We start from the raw sequence: 17,106 nt of genomic DNA, 5'->3' as shown, positions 1-17,106 counted from the left end.
GCTAATCAATGACATATTTTACATCCACCAAGGTAAAATCAAATATGAGCAACACATTTCTTTTCAGCAGAGGAATGTCAGCACTCCCACAAAATTGCAACCTGCTCTAATTTAACCTTTTAAATTAAATGAAAAATCAGAGAGCTCCCAAATGGTACTAGAGAGGACTTAGCCAACGTGTTTCTCTGCCATTCAGCTCCAAGTTTAATGCAAAGTCCTGAGCCTGCCAGACTGATTCTTGTCCTGCAGTTCTGGAGATCACTCCAGACACTTCTGTGATACCCAAGGTTTATATTTATATTAAATTTATAAACGTTGCAAAGCATTTATAAGTTCAACTAAAGCAGAGTATTACTGTAGCATAGAAGATAGGAAGAAAACTTTTTTGTTTGTTTCCATTGACTATAAAATTGAGGGCTGCTGCGTTCTGCTCTATGAAAACTCTGCTTTCCATACCATTGTGCAGGCATTCCTAATAGAATACCTCTGACATTATATTGGCAGTTTCAATAAAGCAAAACGTTTGGTCTCTGATGAGTACATGGTCATTTTTTCATTGAGGTGTCACATTTTTAATATTAGTAATAGTTATATTTGAGGCATATCATATCAATGCAGTTTACCCATCCCAGTGCCAGTTTACCTCCAACACAGTCCATCCATGCATACTTTTCCAAGAATCCACAATCTGGTCCTCACCCCCTCTAGTTCGTCATGGTCAATTGTGTTGATAGAACCTAAAGTTTGTTTACAACGAAGATAGTCTGTTTCCTTACTGCTTCTTTATACTTCACATAAGTGAAGTCATGCAGTATTTATTTTTTGTTTGTTTCTTTTTACTTGTTTTGGGGCCACACCTGGTGGTGCTCAGTGGTTAATCCTGGCTCTGCATAAGAAATTGCACCTGGCAAGTTTGAGGGATCATACAGGATGCTGGAGATCAAACCTGGGTCTGTCCCAGGTCAGCTGCATGAAATGCAAACACCCCACCACTGTGCTATCTCTCAAACCCCAGTATTTATTCTTATGACTTGCTATAACTAACATTGCTCTCTGGCCTCATCTACATTCCATTCTTTATTGTAAAAGGTGATATATAATCTTTCCTTATAGAATACTATCATATATATTTTACAAGTTCTTTATCATGTTGCTGACCACTTGGATTGTTGGGGGTTTGGTGGGGTGAGCACACTCTGTAGCACACAGGGGTTATTCCTGGTTCTGCACTCAGAAATCACTCTTGGTAGGCTCAGTGGACCATTATAAAGGGATTTAACACAGATTGGTTTCATGCAAGGCAAACAACCTACCTACTGAGCTATCATTTCAGCCCTAAGTAATTGGATTATTTTATATTAACAGTTTATTTTAGATTATTATATTAGCATTATTTTCTGTTTTATTAAATAATGTAAATTAAACTTTTTAAATATTTTGAGCAATTTAAAACTTCCCATTAGTTATCATCTCTTAATTATTGTCAGGATATATTGCATGTTTAGGGGGTTTAAATGCATATTAAGTGAAAAATATTATATCTTTCCATGTTTTCATTTGATTTAACACAGACCACCTCCTTTTTGGAAAGTGGAACTTTGTATTGCTATATGAAAAGCATGAAAAATTACATATATCCAAAGTGTTATGAGTTCTTTTTCTATCACATACAAAATATTCAAATATGTTACAGGATTTTGAATTTACCTCAGTTGCTAAGTTCATAAAAAATAATAAATTTGCTATATAATTATTTGAGTTGCTTCATTAGTAACTTATAATATTAAGGTCTAAATCAAAGCCAATCTTCAATTTAATAATAATAGATCAGAAAACTACAATTAAGTTCACAAGTGAAATTTAGACATTTTATTGAACAATCCTAGTAATAGTAAATGAATGTAATTTCCATGCAATAGGATATTATTTCCCTATATATATAATTTAATTTAGAAATAAATAAGTTCCAATTAAAATGTCAAGGATGTGGGTCAGTTGTCAAGTTCCTTATATATATATGAGGCACTGTTTAATGTTTTCTGGAACAGAAGGAGGAAGATGAGAAGAAAAGGAAGAGGAGTTAGAGGAGGGTAAGGAGAAGGAAACAGTGGATGAGGAAGAGGAGAAGACAAGAAAGGAAGATAAGAAGGAGGAAGGGGACAAGAAACTATAAATTAATTTTTTTATCAGAATAAAGGTTTTGAATCATAATAACCATATAATTCAGTTTAAAGAGTCATTGAAGTGATTAGTGATGATAGTTAATGACAGAATTATAATTCAAGAGAGCATGATGATAGACTATATAAGTCAAAATGGGACAAGTAAAAATAAACAATTTTATATTAATGGTTTAAACAGGATACAGATGTTCAGGAGAGATTAAACTTTGGATGTTGGTCAAGGAAAAATATAAAGTCAAGCAAGATGACTACTCAAACTTCTTTCCTTATTTTAAACAACATAGTGACACAATTTTGTTTCATTTTGCATTTTAGACCAGTGGAGAGAGTCAGCAAAGCTAATATTCTTTAGTTCTGGAGAATCATAAACTATGAGTATGCTAACTCATAGTGTGAATGAATATAACAAGTTACAAATAAGTCTTGTGTGCTGTTATATGTAGCAGTTAAAATGATGGGTAGGACTGAATTGACAGAGATTTGGAAAATAGATCCCAAATATATAAAGTACTTTCTTTTACAGTTTACTACTATAAATTATTAACTATATAAATTTTGTATAATTGATTTTAAATTGCAGAAGACATATGTTTTTGCCCCTATGTATATTAATTAGCTTTTAATAAAGCTTTTTAATTAAGTAGCTTTTAATATCTTGTGAGAAGATATACTCATTGACTCAAAGATGAATGCTTTCATAGTTTATTTTAGTCATTTTGCTTACTTGCTAACCAACCATTTTTGGTTTTAATTTTTTCTCTAAAATTCATCACTGGATATGGAAATAATTGGTAGGTTTTATTTTTCCAACCATGGGAGTCTTTATTAGCTTTTAAAGTAGACAAAAAAATCCTTTCTTTCCCATATTGCAAGGAATAGGCTATTATTACCATTCAAGTACATGAAATTACTTTACAAAAAAATAAAAGGAATAGATTGTGAAAATGTTTAGGAAAAGGAGATCTCCAGCTGACTGAGCATTTATGGACATCTCACTATCGAGGCAAGGTAAAATCATATACAAGTAGCTATTTAAAAAAAGTATATAATGATAGATGTTAAATTTGCCCAACTGAATTACACCTAACTTTAGGGAGAAAGAGCAAAAGCTATGTATAAACAAATTGATCAAGGAAAGGAAGGCAGTACAGTTTCTGACAAGCATATGAAGAGGGCAAGTTAAAGAAACTCAATACCCAATAATTAGAAATAATGCTCTAAATTTTAAGAAAATAATTAATGGAAGAGTTAAAAAGGCACATGGTCCACTATGCTTTGTACCTTATGAAAAGGAAGTAACGTGCTTTGTTTTGAACCAGGTGGTCTCCAGGCAAGTATGGGGAATTAGGTAAGTCAAAGTGTGTACTCCCACACTGGGCCTGTATCTTTAAAGAAAAGCAATCTAAATTTAACAAGAATAGGTCTTGTCAACCTCTGTTGCACATTTGAATCACCTAGGGCAATTTTATTTTTTTTAACTCTCTTGTAGCCTGGGCTCTGATTCCAGAAATACTGATTTAATGTAATTGATCTGGGTAGGGGGACTTCTCTGTGTTTGTTAACTGCCATAGATGTGGATTAGATTGAGCCAGGGCTATAAACCAGTGAAATCTGAGTAGCAATGAAATGCCAAAGGCCAAATGATAAAGAACGATGAATTAAATAAATTTTAATGTGGAGGAGGCTAAAAAGATAAACAAACAAACAAAGCTGAGGTGTTTGATTTCTTGGAGTCCATGAAAGACCCATGTCTTTGTTATTGTTTCTCAGAGCAGCTGAGAGAAGAACTTACAATAAAGCCCTGTATCCTCCAGACCCTCAGGCTACCTTGTGGGGACTGTTTATCGTAATTTATTAAGGATTTTTTTTTTTCTTTTTACTGAGGCATTGTTGGGCTGAGGGATTCCAACATAGCTCAAGAAAATGTAGTTGTGGAATCCATTCTCTCAGGAAAAAGACAAGAATGGTTTGAGAGACTTAGCTAATTGGGGGACCATATGGGACGCAGGGTATCGAACCGAGGTCTGTCCAAGGCTAGCACTGGCAAGGCAGACACCTTACCTCTAGCGCCACCACACCAGCCCCTATCTAATATTTCTAAGAACATAGCTCTTTTATATATGCCATGCAGGCTCTCAGTGCCTGATAGAACACAGAAAGCTTCTTGCGATAGCATGCATAGTAGATGTGCTTCATCTGTGCTATGTCTGTTTTGTGGGCCTTTGGATCAAAACCAAGTAATAAGCATCTACTCCTTTATTCCTCTCTCTCCATTTTTTCTCCCTGCCCCCCCTTTTTTTGGTTTTTGTTCTGGGTCACACCCAGCAGTGCTCAGGGTTTACTCCTGACTCTAAGCTCAGAAATCATTCCTGGCAAACTCAGGGGACCATATGGGATGCCAGGATTCGAACCACTATTCTTCTGCATGCAAGGCAAATGCCTTACCTCCATGCTATCTATCCAGTCCCTCCTTCCCATTTTTTATCTACCCTTTCCATTGAATTTTGTGGCAGTAGAATCACAATTAAGTTCCATAAACTTGTGGGTCTTTGATTCATACTAATGACTCATTACAATTCTAGACGATAGGTAGAAAATATATCTCTTACATCTCTGGTTTAAATGAGAAATGAGAAGATGGAATGCAGTATTAAATATTAGAAGAAGAAAAAAATAAAGAGAAGAATTCAGTTTTTGAGGCAAACTCCTGCCTGCCAAAATAAAACTAGTGCTCTACCATTATCTCCTATAAATCCATATATTCTTGGGGAATAGTTTTATTAACAAATGCAAGTCACAGTGCAGGTAAAACTCTTCTGGAACTAAGTGGGGAAAGATAGTGAAGGAACAAAGTCATGAGAAATTGCAGGTATTTAACATTTACCAAATACTTGAGGAACATCAACAGGAAATTGAAACTGGATGTGATTTACATCTGTCAGAAAGACTAGGGTGGTCTTTTTGGAAGATTTGATTAGGGAAGTTCCCTGTAGAAAGGTGTCATTTAAACTGACTCAGACCATCAATATACTTGCCAAAAATAAGCATTGCTGACAGAAATCCTAAAATACCTTCCTAGAAGGGAGTAGACTTAAAAAGAGCCAGATAAAGGAAAGGGTTGGTGAGGTTGAAAAATATAAAGAAAGTTCTTTGAATTCCTCCACGAAACAAGGCGTGTTTGTGATTAAATGACTCCTGATGGTAACCTTCTTTGTAAACTCACCGGTGTTCGCTTGGGTTTCCTGTTTTAAGCTCTGAGCCCCCAAGGGGAAGTTCACGGATTTCAGAGTGTTGTTTAAGATCTTCACTTAAAGGTCATAAAGCATTTCTTCTGCCATCGCATGTTTGAGGGACCTGACCCACTGGTGTCTTCAGGACTCCCACCTGGAGGTACCAGTCTGACTTCTGAGCGCTTTAGCTACAAAGTCCAGCTTTGTCTCTCGCCAGGAAGTGCTTTATTCTAGAGTAGAAGACCTGTGTGTTCCTTAGCAAGGAAATGTGCAATGCTCTATATTAGGAGCACAACCTGTTTTCTGGGGATTTGAATTATCAGTCTCAAATTCAGACAACTGAAAGTTTGGTCTCATTATGAGTATTCTAATAAAACATCGTATTTAAAAGAAATGTAACAAACCCCTTTATTTATTCTTCCTATTCTTAACAGGTAAAGTGAGCAAATTGTACTTCTTGAATGTTTGAGAAAAATGTCCTTTGCCAGAATATGAAATGATATTAAAATCATATTTTATAAGTCATAAATAATTTGAGGAAGTGTATCACACCCAGCTGTTCTACGGGACTTAGTCCTGGTTTTGTGTTCCAATCAAACTGGTCGTACACGGAGCTAGGAAATTGAACCAAGGTCAGCACAGGGAGGACAAGAACCTTAGCTGCTGACTCCTAGAAATAATTTTGATTGAAGCAGAAACACAACTGTGGTGTGATTCCACTCCAAACTATATTGAAGTTTTCAAGTCTCTTAATATCAGTATCAAAGACTATATAGCTTCAACTCCTAAAATATTTAGTATTGGCCCTTACAGTAAAGTTTGCAAACCTCAGTGATAAATATTTGCCCTGTGAATGAATGAATACATAAATAGATGAACTGTGATGGCAAATTCACTTTTATATAATTACTCCTTAATAGCATATATTCCATGGCAGAGATCCAGGCCTTAACCTGGATCTTAACACATTTTAATAAAAATATGAGAGCATTACTTATGCATCACTTTGCCATGCTATTCTAAAACATACTCAATCAGAATAAAAAGCTTAATTACATTTTCCAAATGTGCACTTCCTATTTGTGTAATTAAATATACATCTTCATGCTTCTTTTCATTAAGATCAGGCAGTCCCGCAGGAAGTTCTATTTAGACAATATTAGCATCAGATTACTTATCTTACTTTACAAAGTATATTCACCCATCAGGACATTTCTTCCTTCTGTAGCTGTCATTTGGTTGGAAACTTTTACACTGGAGTCCACAATTCTGCTTCATAAAGGCAAATGACAAAGACTGGGGAAGTAATATTTGAGTTAGGGTATTTGCCTTGTATGTGTTGATCCCCACAATGGTATGATTACCTGTCACTCTAAGGATTGTTTTGGAAGTCCCTTCAAGTCATTGGGGCCACAATCTTTGGCCTTAAAATAACTGCAAGCCCAGTTGACTAAGAGTTGTCAGCCTTGGCCTCTGGTTCCCTGGATAACTCTTGAGGACCCCTCCAATAATAAAATTAAAATAAATAACAAAATAACCTTAAGAAATTATAAAAGAATAAATCTCCTGGCATTTTTAACATAAAACTCCATAAAACATTATACAAAATCATATGGACAGTAGAAGGAAGACACACAAAACATTGTAGAAAAAAGAAATGACCACGGAAGAAAAATGGCTATATTTGTTGTTTGCATCTTTCTGAAATAAGCATTTCCAGTGCTTTTATGCTTCTAACATTCTAAGAAGGGTTTGGAAAATGCATTTTCTAATTGTATTTGTGTGTATGCACTAATAAGTCTGATTGTTTTCTCCTGTGGTTTAGATTTTTAAGCTTCCAGAAATAGATTTGATCTCAGGTAATGACACTATTTTCCTCTTAGAAAAACTACAAACACACACACACACACACACACACACACACACACACACATACACGAAACCTTGCTTTCTTTCCAATATTATCATGACACCTCCACATTTATTTCTCCACAGAAAAGACTTATGTGAGTTTTGAATTTAATTTTTTTAATTTTTACTTAAGTACATGGAGACAAATTTATTCAGGTTTCATTTAAATAGGATGTTTATTTGCAATGCACTATTGGGGAGATCTTACTCTTTCAATTCAGGGCCCTTTAGAAGTTAATACTAACTAATTAATCCAGCTCATTAGCTACAAACCTCACTGAATGCTGAGAGTGCTGCTAATGTAATAAGATTCCCAGTTAATGGAGTCAAAGCTAACTTCAAGGAATGGCTCGTGCCTAATTCATTAACTTAATCAACTCTCTTGACATTTCATAGACAACCAGTCCTGGTAGGAGAGCAATAAAAATGTAAGTGGATGCTCTATTTTGTTATCCCATAACTGACTCCAACTTAAAACTTGGAAAATGATAAGTGCACAAATAGAATATATACCCACCTTTAAATAAAAATTGAAGAAGAAAAGTAAGTGCTTTTGTGTGACTTTTGTCAGAAGTGAAATTTGAAATGATCAGAGTCATTAGTTACTATAGAAAGTCAATATTCAGGGCTTACCAAAATTGTGCACTGCACATAGAAAATACTGTACATGTTGTATTTAGTTCACAATAAAAATGGGTAGTATTATCAAAGTCTCCATTATTTTTGTTTACCCTGATAGATTCTTATAAAACAAAAATTAAATAAAATTAATATATAACATATGTATGCAACAAAATCTATAGATTATTTCACAATTTTCACACATTTAATTTTAAAGCAAATGAAAGGAAGGCATGAACACTGTTATTCTATTTTTGAACAAGCGTTTGAACCTAAGCAGTGTCTAAATGATGTTCAGTGACCATGCATTTAAAATTGCTCTCATTTTTATTCATTTACTAGTTAATGTTTATTTTAAATTTATCATTATCTCTTAATTTTTTAATGTTTCTTATTTGTCAGAATATTCCTTATTGTAATTGAAATATAGGATAAACTGTGTGACTATAAAGTATTGGAATGTCCAAGATGTACAGACTTATTTGGTCTAAGAAAGATTTGGTCTAATTAATGAACCACCATGGTGGAGTGTAGGGAAGGACTGACTTAGCTGCTGGTGAAAAGTAAGAGATAAACCTACAAGCAAACAAGTTCTGATTCATTTTCAAAACTTGAAGAATTTTCTGTTTTCTTTTTTTTCTTATTTTCTTTGTGAAGGTATCATACCTGGCTGTGCTTTACTTCTAGTGGTGCTTGGGGGACCAAGTATTGTGCTAGGGATCATCAATTATACTTACTAACCAACTATTTTTTATTTAATTTTTTATTTTTGGATTTTTTCTTTTAATAGTTTTTTATTTTGACCGAAGTGGATTACAAATTTTTACAGTAGTATTTTAGGTACATAGTGACATTAAATTAGGGACATTCCCACTGCCAATGCTGTCCTCCCTCAACCCCTGTTCCAAGCATACTTTGGGCCACAGCTGGTGACGCTCAGGGTTTACTCCTGGCTATGTTCTCAGAAATCTCTTCTGGCTTGGAGGACCATATAAGACTCCAGGGGTTCCAACATGGTCCTTCCTAGGTCAGCTCTGTGCAAGGCAAAAGCCCTACCACTGCGCCACCCCTCCGGCCCCTATTTTAATTTTATTTTTATTTGGGGTTACATATGATGATATGCAGTAATTATTCCTGTCAGAGCTTGAGGAACCATATATGGTACTGAAGATCAACGTGGGTGTTTTCTCTCAAACACTTATTTTAATTTATTTTGGGGCTTTGTGTCCACAGTTTTGGTGTTTCTGGACTTATACCTGGCTCTTGCTCAGAGATCATGGTTAGTAGGGCTAAGGAAATGAGTCAGTGATATCAAATCAAATCATTACCTGCTGTATTATTTCTCAGGTACCTACCCCCTTTACTATCAATAGAAGTCTAGTTTACTCATTCAGGCTTACCCCTGCATTATTCAGCATTCCACAATGTGGACCCTGGGAGTGAAACATATTCTCTTTCCAATACTTACCATTTACTCTATGATTTAGCTTGGCACCAGAAATTTTTTTCAAGCCTCTTTTCTTTTTTTTTCTTGTTGTGAATATTTAAAGCTAAATGAGTAATCCATAGTTCTGCAAAAATTATTTTTCTCAGACTAAACCAGTTTTTTCACAGGTTTTACTGAATTATATGATAATGATCTTTTTTTAATTCAGTTTCATCTAATCTATATCTTATATCTCTAAGGATTTTTGATTTGGTGATGGGAAAGAAAAAACAGAAAGGCTCCTATTGCATAAAAAAGCCAACACACCTTATTTATTTGAACAGTATATTGTAGAAACAGTACGTGGTGCTTAAAGTACATAACATCATTACCTGTAAAAGCAAATATCTGAAAAGCACTCCACTGTTCACTGATTCACTGATATGCTTGCAGGTAAACAATGTATTCTGTGAATCTATAATGGAAAACTTACCATCGAGAAAAGACACACCAACAACAAATATTTGAAGCTCTTGCATTCAACTTATAGCCTATTGTAGATATCATCTAATCTAAGGTGATAGAATACAGATAAAATTTGCATTCAGAACCAGAATAGGAGAGCAATAGAAAGAAGCATAAACAAGAGGCATGAAGAACTTACTGAAAATGATTAATATTTACATTATACAATAATAATACGTGACTATCATTTGGTTCACTGGGCATACATTCAAAATAACAATTTTATAATTAAACAAATTGTATTATATTGTGTGGTAACTAAATATCAATATATATCTTGCAAACTTAACAAAACTTTTAAATAAAATTAGGAATTAACTTCATTTTGAAGCTGAACTATAATTAACATTTTAATTCAATTTCAAAATTGTGATTTAAAATAAGTTTTGTAGCTAACATGTTTTATAAATAATGCCATTTGAAGTGAAAGTTCTACTTTAATTAATAGAGAATAATGATTAGATAATTGATGTTTTCAAATTAAAAGCCAAGGTTGCATTAAGAAAATGAGTCAAGATGTCTCTTTATAAAATGGGATTAAATAATGTAGTTTGATAAATTGATTTATATTCATTAATTATCTTGCTTCTTTTTTCTATGAAATAACTTTGTTAGGAATGTAAGAGTCAAGGATGTTATTAATTTAAATCTCTAACTTGAAAAAAGTGAGGAACAAAATCAGGTTTCTAGGAAATGTTTCCTTGTTTCTTTCAACAATTCAGATGTGTTGGGAAGTGAGATCAAGTTACATAAACATTTTTAAATGGTAAGAATATGTCAGAGGGGCCAGAGCGGTGGGTAAGTGGTAGGGCATCTGCCTCGCATGTGTTAATCTAGGACGGACCGTGTGGTTCGATCCCCTCAGTGCCTCATATGGTCACCCAAGCTAGGAGCAATTTCTGAGTGAATAGCCAGGAGTAACCCCTGGCTGGGTGTGTCCCAAAAAGCAAAAAAAAAAAAAAGAATATTTCAGAAATGTTTATTTTCTACCTAGGATAAATCCCTATAGTTTTTGTTTCTTTGTTTTTCTGTAATTTCCTTTCCCTTTAGTTTTTAATCATCAGAACCACAATAATTAGTCGAATCTCAGAAATTCCTGAGCTTTTAAAACTCTATTCCCATAATTAGAAAAAATTGGGTCATATTTTATTAAACTTAGCTTGTCACATTTATATGAATGTCAAATTTGTATAAATACACTTTTAAATGGTGTAAGTTGTCTAAAATTAAAATTAGATATCAAATGTCCTTTAATGAATGGAAAATCAACTTTTTAGGACTTCAATTAAAAAAACTCATGTTGAAATGCAAACAATGTTTAAAAAAAAGTTGATAAATAACATTGCTGACAGTCCATGGTAATTTTAGAATTATCAAGCTGTTAAACTACTTATAGCGAATGCTAATATCGTTTGAAAAGAAGGGAGCAAGACTGGAATTTTATACTCTTAAAAAAACTGAGCTTCGGGGCCGGGCGGTGGCGCTGGAGGTAAGGTGCCTGCCTTACCTGCGCTAGCCTAGGAGACGGACCGCGGTTCGATCCCCCGGCGTCCCATATGGTCCCCCAAGCCAGGAGCGACTTCTGAGCGCATAGCCAGGAGTAACCCCTGAGCGTTACCGGGTGTGGCCCAAAAACCAAAAAAAAAAAAAAAAAAAAAAAAAAAACTGAGCTTCTAACATATTTCCTGATCATCTATATCAAAAATCCATTTCACCCTCCTCAGTTATACACTGCACAGATAATTTTTGTTGCTCATTTTAAACAATAAATACTATTGCTTAAAAATGATGGATCTACATCAATTGCATGCAGACCTTTTACTATCTACATATCCCACTAAATTTTTTTCTTCTATCCAAGAATTAAACATATTTTCTTTTTCATCTTTCCTCTTTGAATAACTAACACTATGAGCCATCACAATTGAGAGAAAAGTATCCTTTTAAATTTCCTCCAACAAATTGAAAAAAAAAAAAAACATTGTGGGAAAAGCTGAACATATACTTAGGCTTCTAAATTTCTGAGAACACATTTCTGAAAGCCACTCCACAACTCTCCATATCCTTGCAAGTCTCTAAATGGAAACTTTGGAACAAAAGATAGGGCATATTTCCAGGGAAGATACTATTACCCTTTCACAAAGCTGGAGCAGGAATATACCTTTTAACTTTGGCCTACTTTCTGGAAAATCAGGGAGCATTTCAGTGTTATCGCAAATTTATAGAAATGACAGAAATGTCATTATAATCCTCCTTTCTGAGGTTTTGCTGAAAACTTTAGAGAATTCAAGTCACTTATAATTCATGATAATCATAATTGCTCCACTTTGCAACCTATCTTCTATTTAATTACGGAAAATGCCTCGTACACATTTATCAACTTACAAAAGTTTAAATTCTGTTTTAGTTCAAGTGCTCAGAGTCTTGAGAAACAAATGGAATAACGTCGGTATGTTATCTTACACGTTCCCCAAAGAAATTCTTCATTCCATGCATCATGCTCATTATCTGTAAATAAAGTTCAGCTTCTACAGTCAATGAGCACTGAAACAGGTGAACAAGGCCAACTTTAAATAAGGCTGTGCTGTGCTACAGTATGAATTCCATCAGAGAGCCAGTGGAACACTGGGACCATTTGGAAATGCTCTAAGAACACACTTGCAAAAATACCAAATCTACATTAAGGGGAACTTAAAGAGACTTTGTTTTGACTGTTGGAAAGGAAACAATGATACACACAGGGACCCAGGTGGTTAATGTACTGTACGTTATTACTATAAAGGAGAAGACCTCAGTCTCTGAGCTCCTCAGAAAACACAGTCAGTTGATTACATAGTGCCCTACAGAATAGATTCTAAGTGTAAATGGGCAAACATCTCAGATATCCTTTCAGAGCTTGCCAATTCACTTGGCTTTTGTATTTCTGTGTTGGACTCTTGTGCAGGAAAGCTTTACAATGCTGTTTACACTGCTAGAGGTTCTAAATTCCTCTTAAAATACAATAGAAAAGGCAGTCGTCCTGGTTCACTGAAGGAAAAAAGTAAACAACTAGTCTAACTGTAAAGGAAAAACAAATGTTCTAAATTTAGAGATGATGCAGTATACTAACCTGAATGTCTACAGTTAATGCAGGTTCCTTGGGCATTAAATTAATCTAATTTAAAGAAAACTTCCATGGTTTCTTAAGCAGACAATTTTCTTTTGAACAATAATCTAAATTTAAGCATTTTATTTCACATTAAAAATTCAACTAGATCTGTGATCCACTGGTTTTCTTAACTAGATTAATCATGTTATAGAAGAATCCGAACACAAACGATTCAATTATCAGTTCATTGAAATGACTAGAGAAAGGTTACTTGTGGTGCTGTAAGAGTGAAAAAAATCACTTAGTATTCACTTTGATGTCTGTTACTAATTTAGCTAATTGGAAGAAATGAGCCATACTTTAAATGAATATGAACAACAAATGTTTTACTCCCAGTAAGTTGTTGTCACTTAGTGAAATTTAGTGAAAATTTCGTGTTTTTGATCATAAACTTTACCTTTGGCAAATTGTTGGTAATGTCTTCTTCATACAATTCTCCCTGTTGAAATGTCGGAACAAAGTTTGGTCACTTTTATGCTTTTTTCAGAGTTTTGGTGAACCATGATACCAATCACAGATACCTGTAACTATTCAACACAGGAAAAATTGGGGCTGGAAACTAGAATTTGATGACAAACATTTCATGTCTGACCTGGAGTGAATTACTAAGAAAGATAATAAAAGGAAAAATTAAGGGGCCGGTGAGGTGGCGCTAGAGATAAGGTGTCTGCCTTGCAAGCGCTAGCTAAGGAAGGACCATGATTCGATCCCCTGGTATCCCATGTGGTCCCCCCAAGCCAGGGGCAATTTCTGAGCACTTAGCCAGGATTAACCTTTGACCTTCAAATGGGTGTGGCAGAAAAAAATGTAAAAGGAAACATTAAGAGCCCCCCAAAACCTAAATAACCTAGACAAACCTAACTTTAAGTTTAGTATCTAGTTATGTAGTCATGTTATTTTAAATTACTTTCTTCAAAGTTTCTACAAGATGAATATTAAATAGCTAAAGCATCTTCATTTCAGTAATCTTTCATGCAGCATGTGTTTTTCCAGGCATTTTTGAAACTGTAATTATATATCTAAGATATTATGTCAACATGTTGTGTTATGTGAAATCATTTCATCTGGACATTTTTAAAAAATATGTGTTGAAAATAGTGAAAATAGTGAAATAATGTCTGATTCTATTTCAAGTCCAAAATATAAAGCAAATTTTTTGATATATTTGTCTCACTCATTAACAAAAACAGTAATGTTTATGTGTGTGAGTGGTAGAGATAGAGAAATGGCATAGAAACTACACCGAACTGTCAAATGAATATGTACTTTGCATAAAATTTTGTTTGTTGGTTTTGTGTGTATTTGATTTTTGTTTCAAGGCCCTGTGGTGCTCAGAGCTTTCTCTTATATCTGAAGTCAAGGATCACTCCTGATGGGTTTCAAAATAACAAATGTGTTGCTAGGGAACAAGCACAGGTTGGTCTCCCCTAGAAGACAAGAACCCTGCCTGCTGTATTAACAATTTGACCCCTACTAAAGTGTCTTTTAAATTACTTTTTATTGTGAATTTCAATCTAAAATAATTTATGACATGATTCAGTAGAAACTTTGCTATATGCATACTAAAGAGTATATACTATTTTATATTCTAGTTAATTAAATGTTGAAATGGTTTATCATCATTAGAAATTTATTTTTATTCCCTGCTAATAAATGACTGTTTGACCTGCAATTGTCTTTTCATAATAAATTGCATTTGGGTGATGAAAACAGAAATATCAAATAAAAATAGAGTTCATTTGTGTCACATTTTTATTTATACATTTATGAATATAGTGTATAAAACACATTAAGTTTTAAGAGCATTGAAGAATTTATATATTAATAAGAATAAAGGAATCAAAAAAGAATAAAGGAATCTGAAAGTATGATTGTTAGATCAAAATCTGATTATCTTCTTTTATAAGAGCACTTAAGAGTTAATTTCTCTATTAAATTTTGACAACAGCTTATCAACTTTAGCAACTGAATATAAAGTGTCAAATAATTACAGCAAAGAGATAGACAAGCCATCAGTTATTTAATAAAGAATTTATATAAAATCATGCTAATTAAATGTAGTTACTGGCTTATATCACACAAAGATTAAAAGAACAGAGAGCCCATAGGACTCAGGATAAAAAATGGGTAGATAGACAGTTTATTAAAATGAACTGGAGGAGAAGTGTTATGATGGTGTGCCTTTCTTCACTGGTGCTTGAGCAAACTCCCAATCTTTGTATTATAGACATTCAATTATATGTGGATGCATACATTTCTTAAATTCCCTAGTAGTTAGGAATTTAGTTGTTCCTGAAAGATGATTGATGACAGATGATGAGGCAGCATTGAATTATCTTTGATTGTATAGATCAAGTGTTTATATTATCTCATAGTTCGATTGTATAGCTCATGTGTGTATAATTTCACATAAATATGTATGGAGACAAATGATTAAGTTAAATAGTAACATTCATTATTTTAATGTTTATTCATAAGTTGATGACTTCAAACAGCCTGAAAGAGAGAATAAATAAATCAATGTCTGTATATGTTATCCATTGATCTTGCTAGATCTTTTCTCTAATAAGTCTTTATCTTTCTCACATTCAGATTCCACATCATGTGAAGAGCTTGCCATATTACAGCTATGACCCGCCTGTGATGGGGTACTGCCAGGCGCACCAGCCACTCCATGCCAACAAAGGATACGAAGCTGTGTCTCAGGAGCAGGATGAGACCCCCAGCTTGGAACTCGGGCACGACCACAGCTTCATTGCTACCATAGCCAGGTCGGCAGCGCCAGCCATTTACCTGGAAAGAATAACTAACTAACATCTGCAAGCCAACTACTCTCTGGGGGACTAGACACGGAGGGTGAATGGGTGTCCGACAGTGACATCAAGGCAGTTCATCATTTCTGTGAAGGACATTTATGACACAGAAGAAATCAAAACGCAAAGTTGCTCCAAGAGGACTGTGGTTGCTCCTGCTGAATAACCAGGAGAACTATAGAACTTTCTCGGCATTAAGACATCAATCAACAAGACTGCTCCTGGATGTAAATAGTAAAAGTGTCAAGTTCTTATAAAAATAGATTTCACCCTAGCTACATATAGGTTTGTTTGTATATTCGCTTTTTCTACACTGCATGGTTCCTAGGCTGGAGAACCACTGGGAAGGGAGGGCGGGGAGGGATGGGAGGAATTCGGGGAAACAATAGTTTTCCTTGTTAGATGTGTATAAATTCCACAGACTTTACTGAAGTTGCTTTTTTTCATCATTTCTTTGAAATGTTCTTATTTAGTTTTTTTTTTTTAATTAAAATATTCCTGGTCAAGCGGTTCTGTTTCCATATCTTAATGTGGGCATTAAAGCTTACATTGGACTATTTTTTTAATTGCTTTACCACAGACTGCAAAGAAACAAATTTGACAAGTTTGACCAAAATTGCTGGAATGGATATTCAATACACTATGGGAAAATGACCCTTCAAGACACATTTGTGTACAAATTGTGAAGCATTTTGAACTTTTCTAATTGGTAGTTGTCACTGTAAACTTTCACTGTGTCTGTATAAGTACAAAAAAAGGACCTATGAAAACCTTCAGATGACAAACAGCAGGAATAATAAGTGAACTGGCTAGAGGTATATGAAGAACAATGTCTCTGTTAGCAGTGAGTGAAACAGCCAAACCGACATATTTCTAAACATGTGTACTATTGCTTTTAAAATAATGATCAATTAGCTTTTGTGTAGTTTTTTTATCAATAAAAGAGAAAATATTGGAAAAATAAATACATTATTTTGTGGTTGGTACACCACAGATGTCTTCATGTTGAGTGTTTTATTTCCATATTGTGAAAATTTTTAACATCCATCAATATCTTATATTCTTTAATACTCAATTGGACTCCATCAGTGCTTCTTCCTCTCCTGTGTCCAGCTTGCAGAGAGGGAGAGACTACAAGGTGTTGAATGGAAATATAAGCCAGAATTTAATGGGGTAAAAATTAACTATTTTAGACACATTATATGTAACTCAAATACATTTAATAATGTTAATACAAAATAAATATTCA

At 34.2% G+C, this 17,106-nt stretch overlaps 1 protein-coding gene across 1 annotated transcript in view; it reads left to right on the top strand.

Annotated features, from left to right (window-relative positions):
• Positions 1-15,872, top strand: part of LRRTM4 (leucine rich repeat transmembrane neuronal 4) — an 822,236-nt gene extending 806,364 nt beyond the window's left edge. The window contains exon 2 of the mRNA XM_049784598.1: positions 15,637-15,872. Coding sequence (XP_049640555.1) covers positions 15,637-15,858 — 222 coding nt within the window. The 3' untranslated portion in view covers positions 15,859-15,872. The remainder of the gene's footprint in view (positions 1-15,636) is intronic.
• Positions 15,873-17,106: the final 1,234 nt, after the last annotated feature.

Source organism: Suncus etruscus, chromosome 12, assembly GCF_024139225.1.
Source record: "Suncus etruscus isolate mSunEtr1 chromosome 12, mSunEtr1.pri.cur, whole genome shotgun sequence".
Taxonomy (NCBI): domain Eukaryota; kingdom Metazoa; phylum Chordata; class Mammalia; order Eulipotyphla; family Soricidae; genus Suncus; species Suncus etruscus.
Note: the sequence above shows the minus strand (reverse complement) of the source record. Positions and strands in the feature narration are given on the sequence as shown.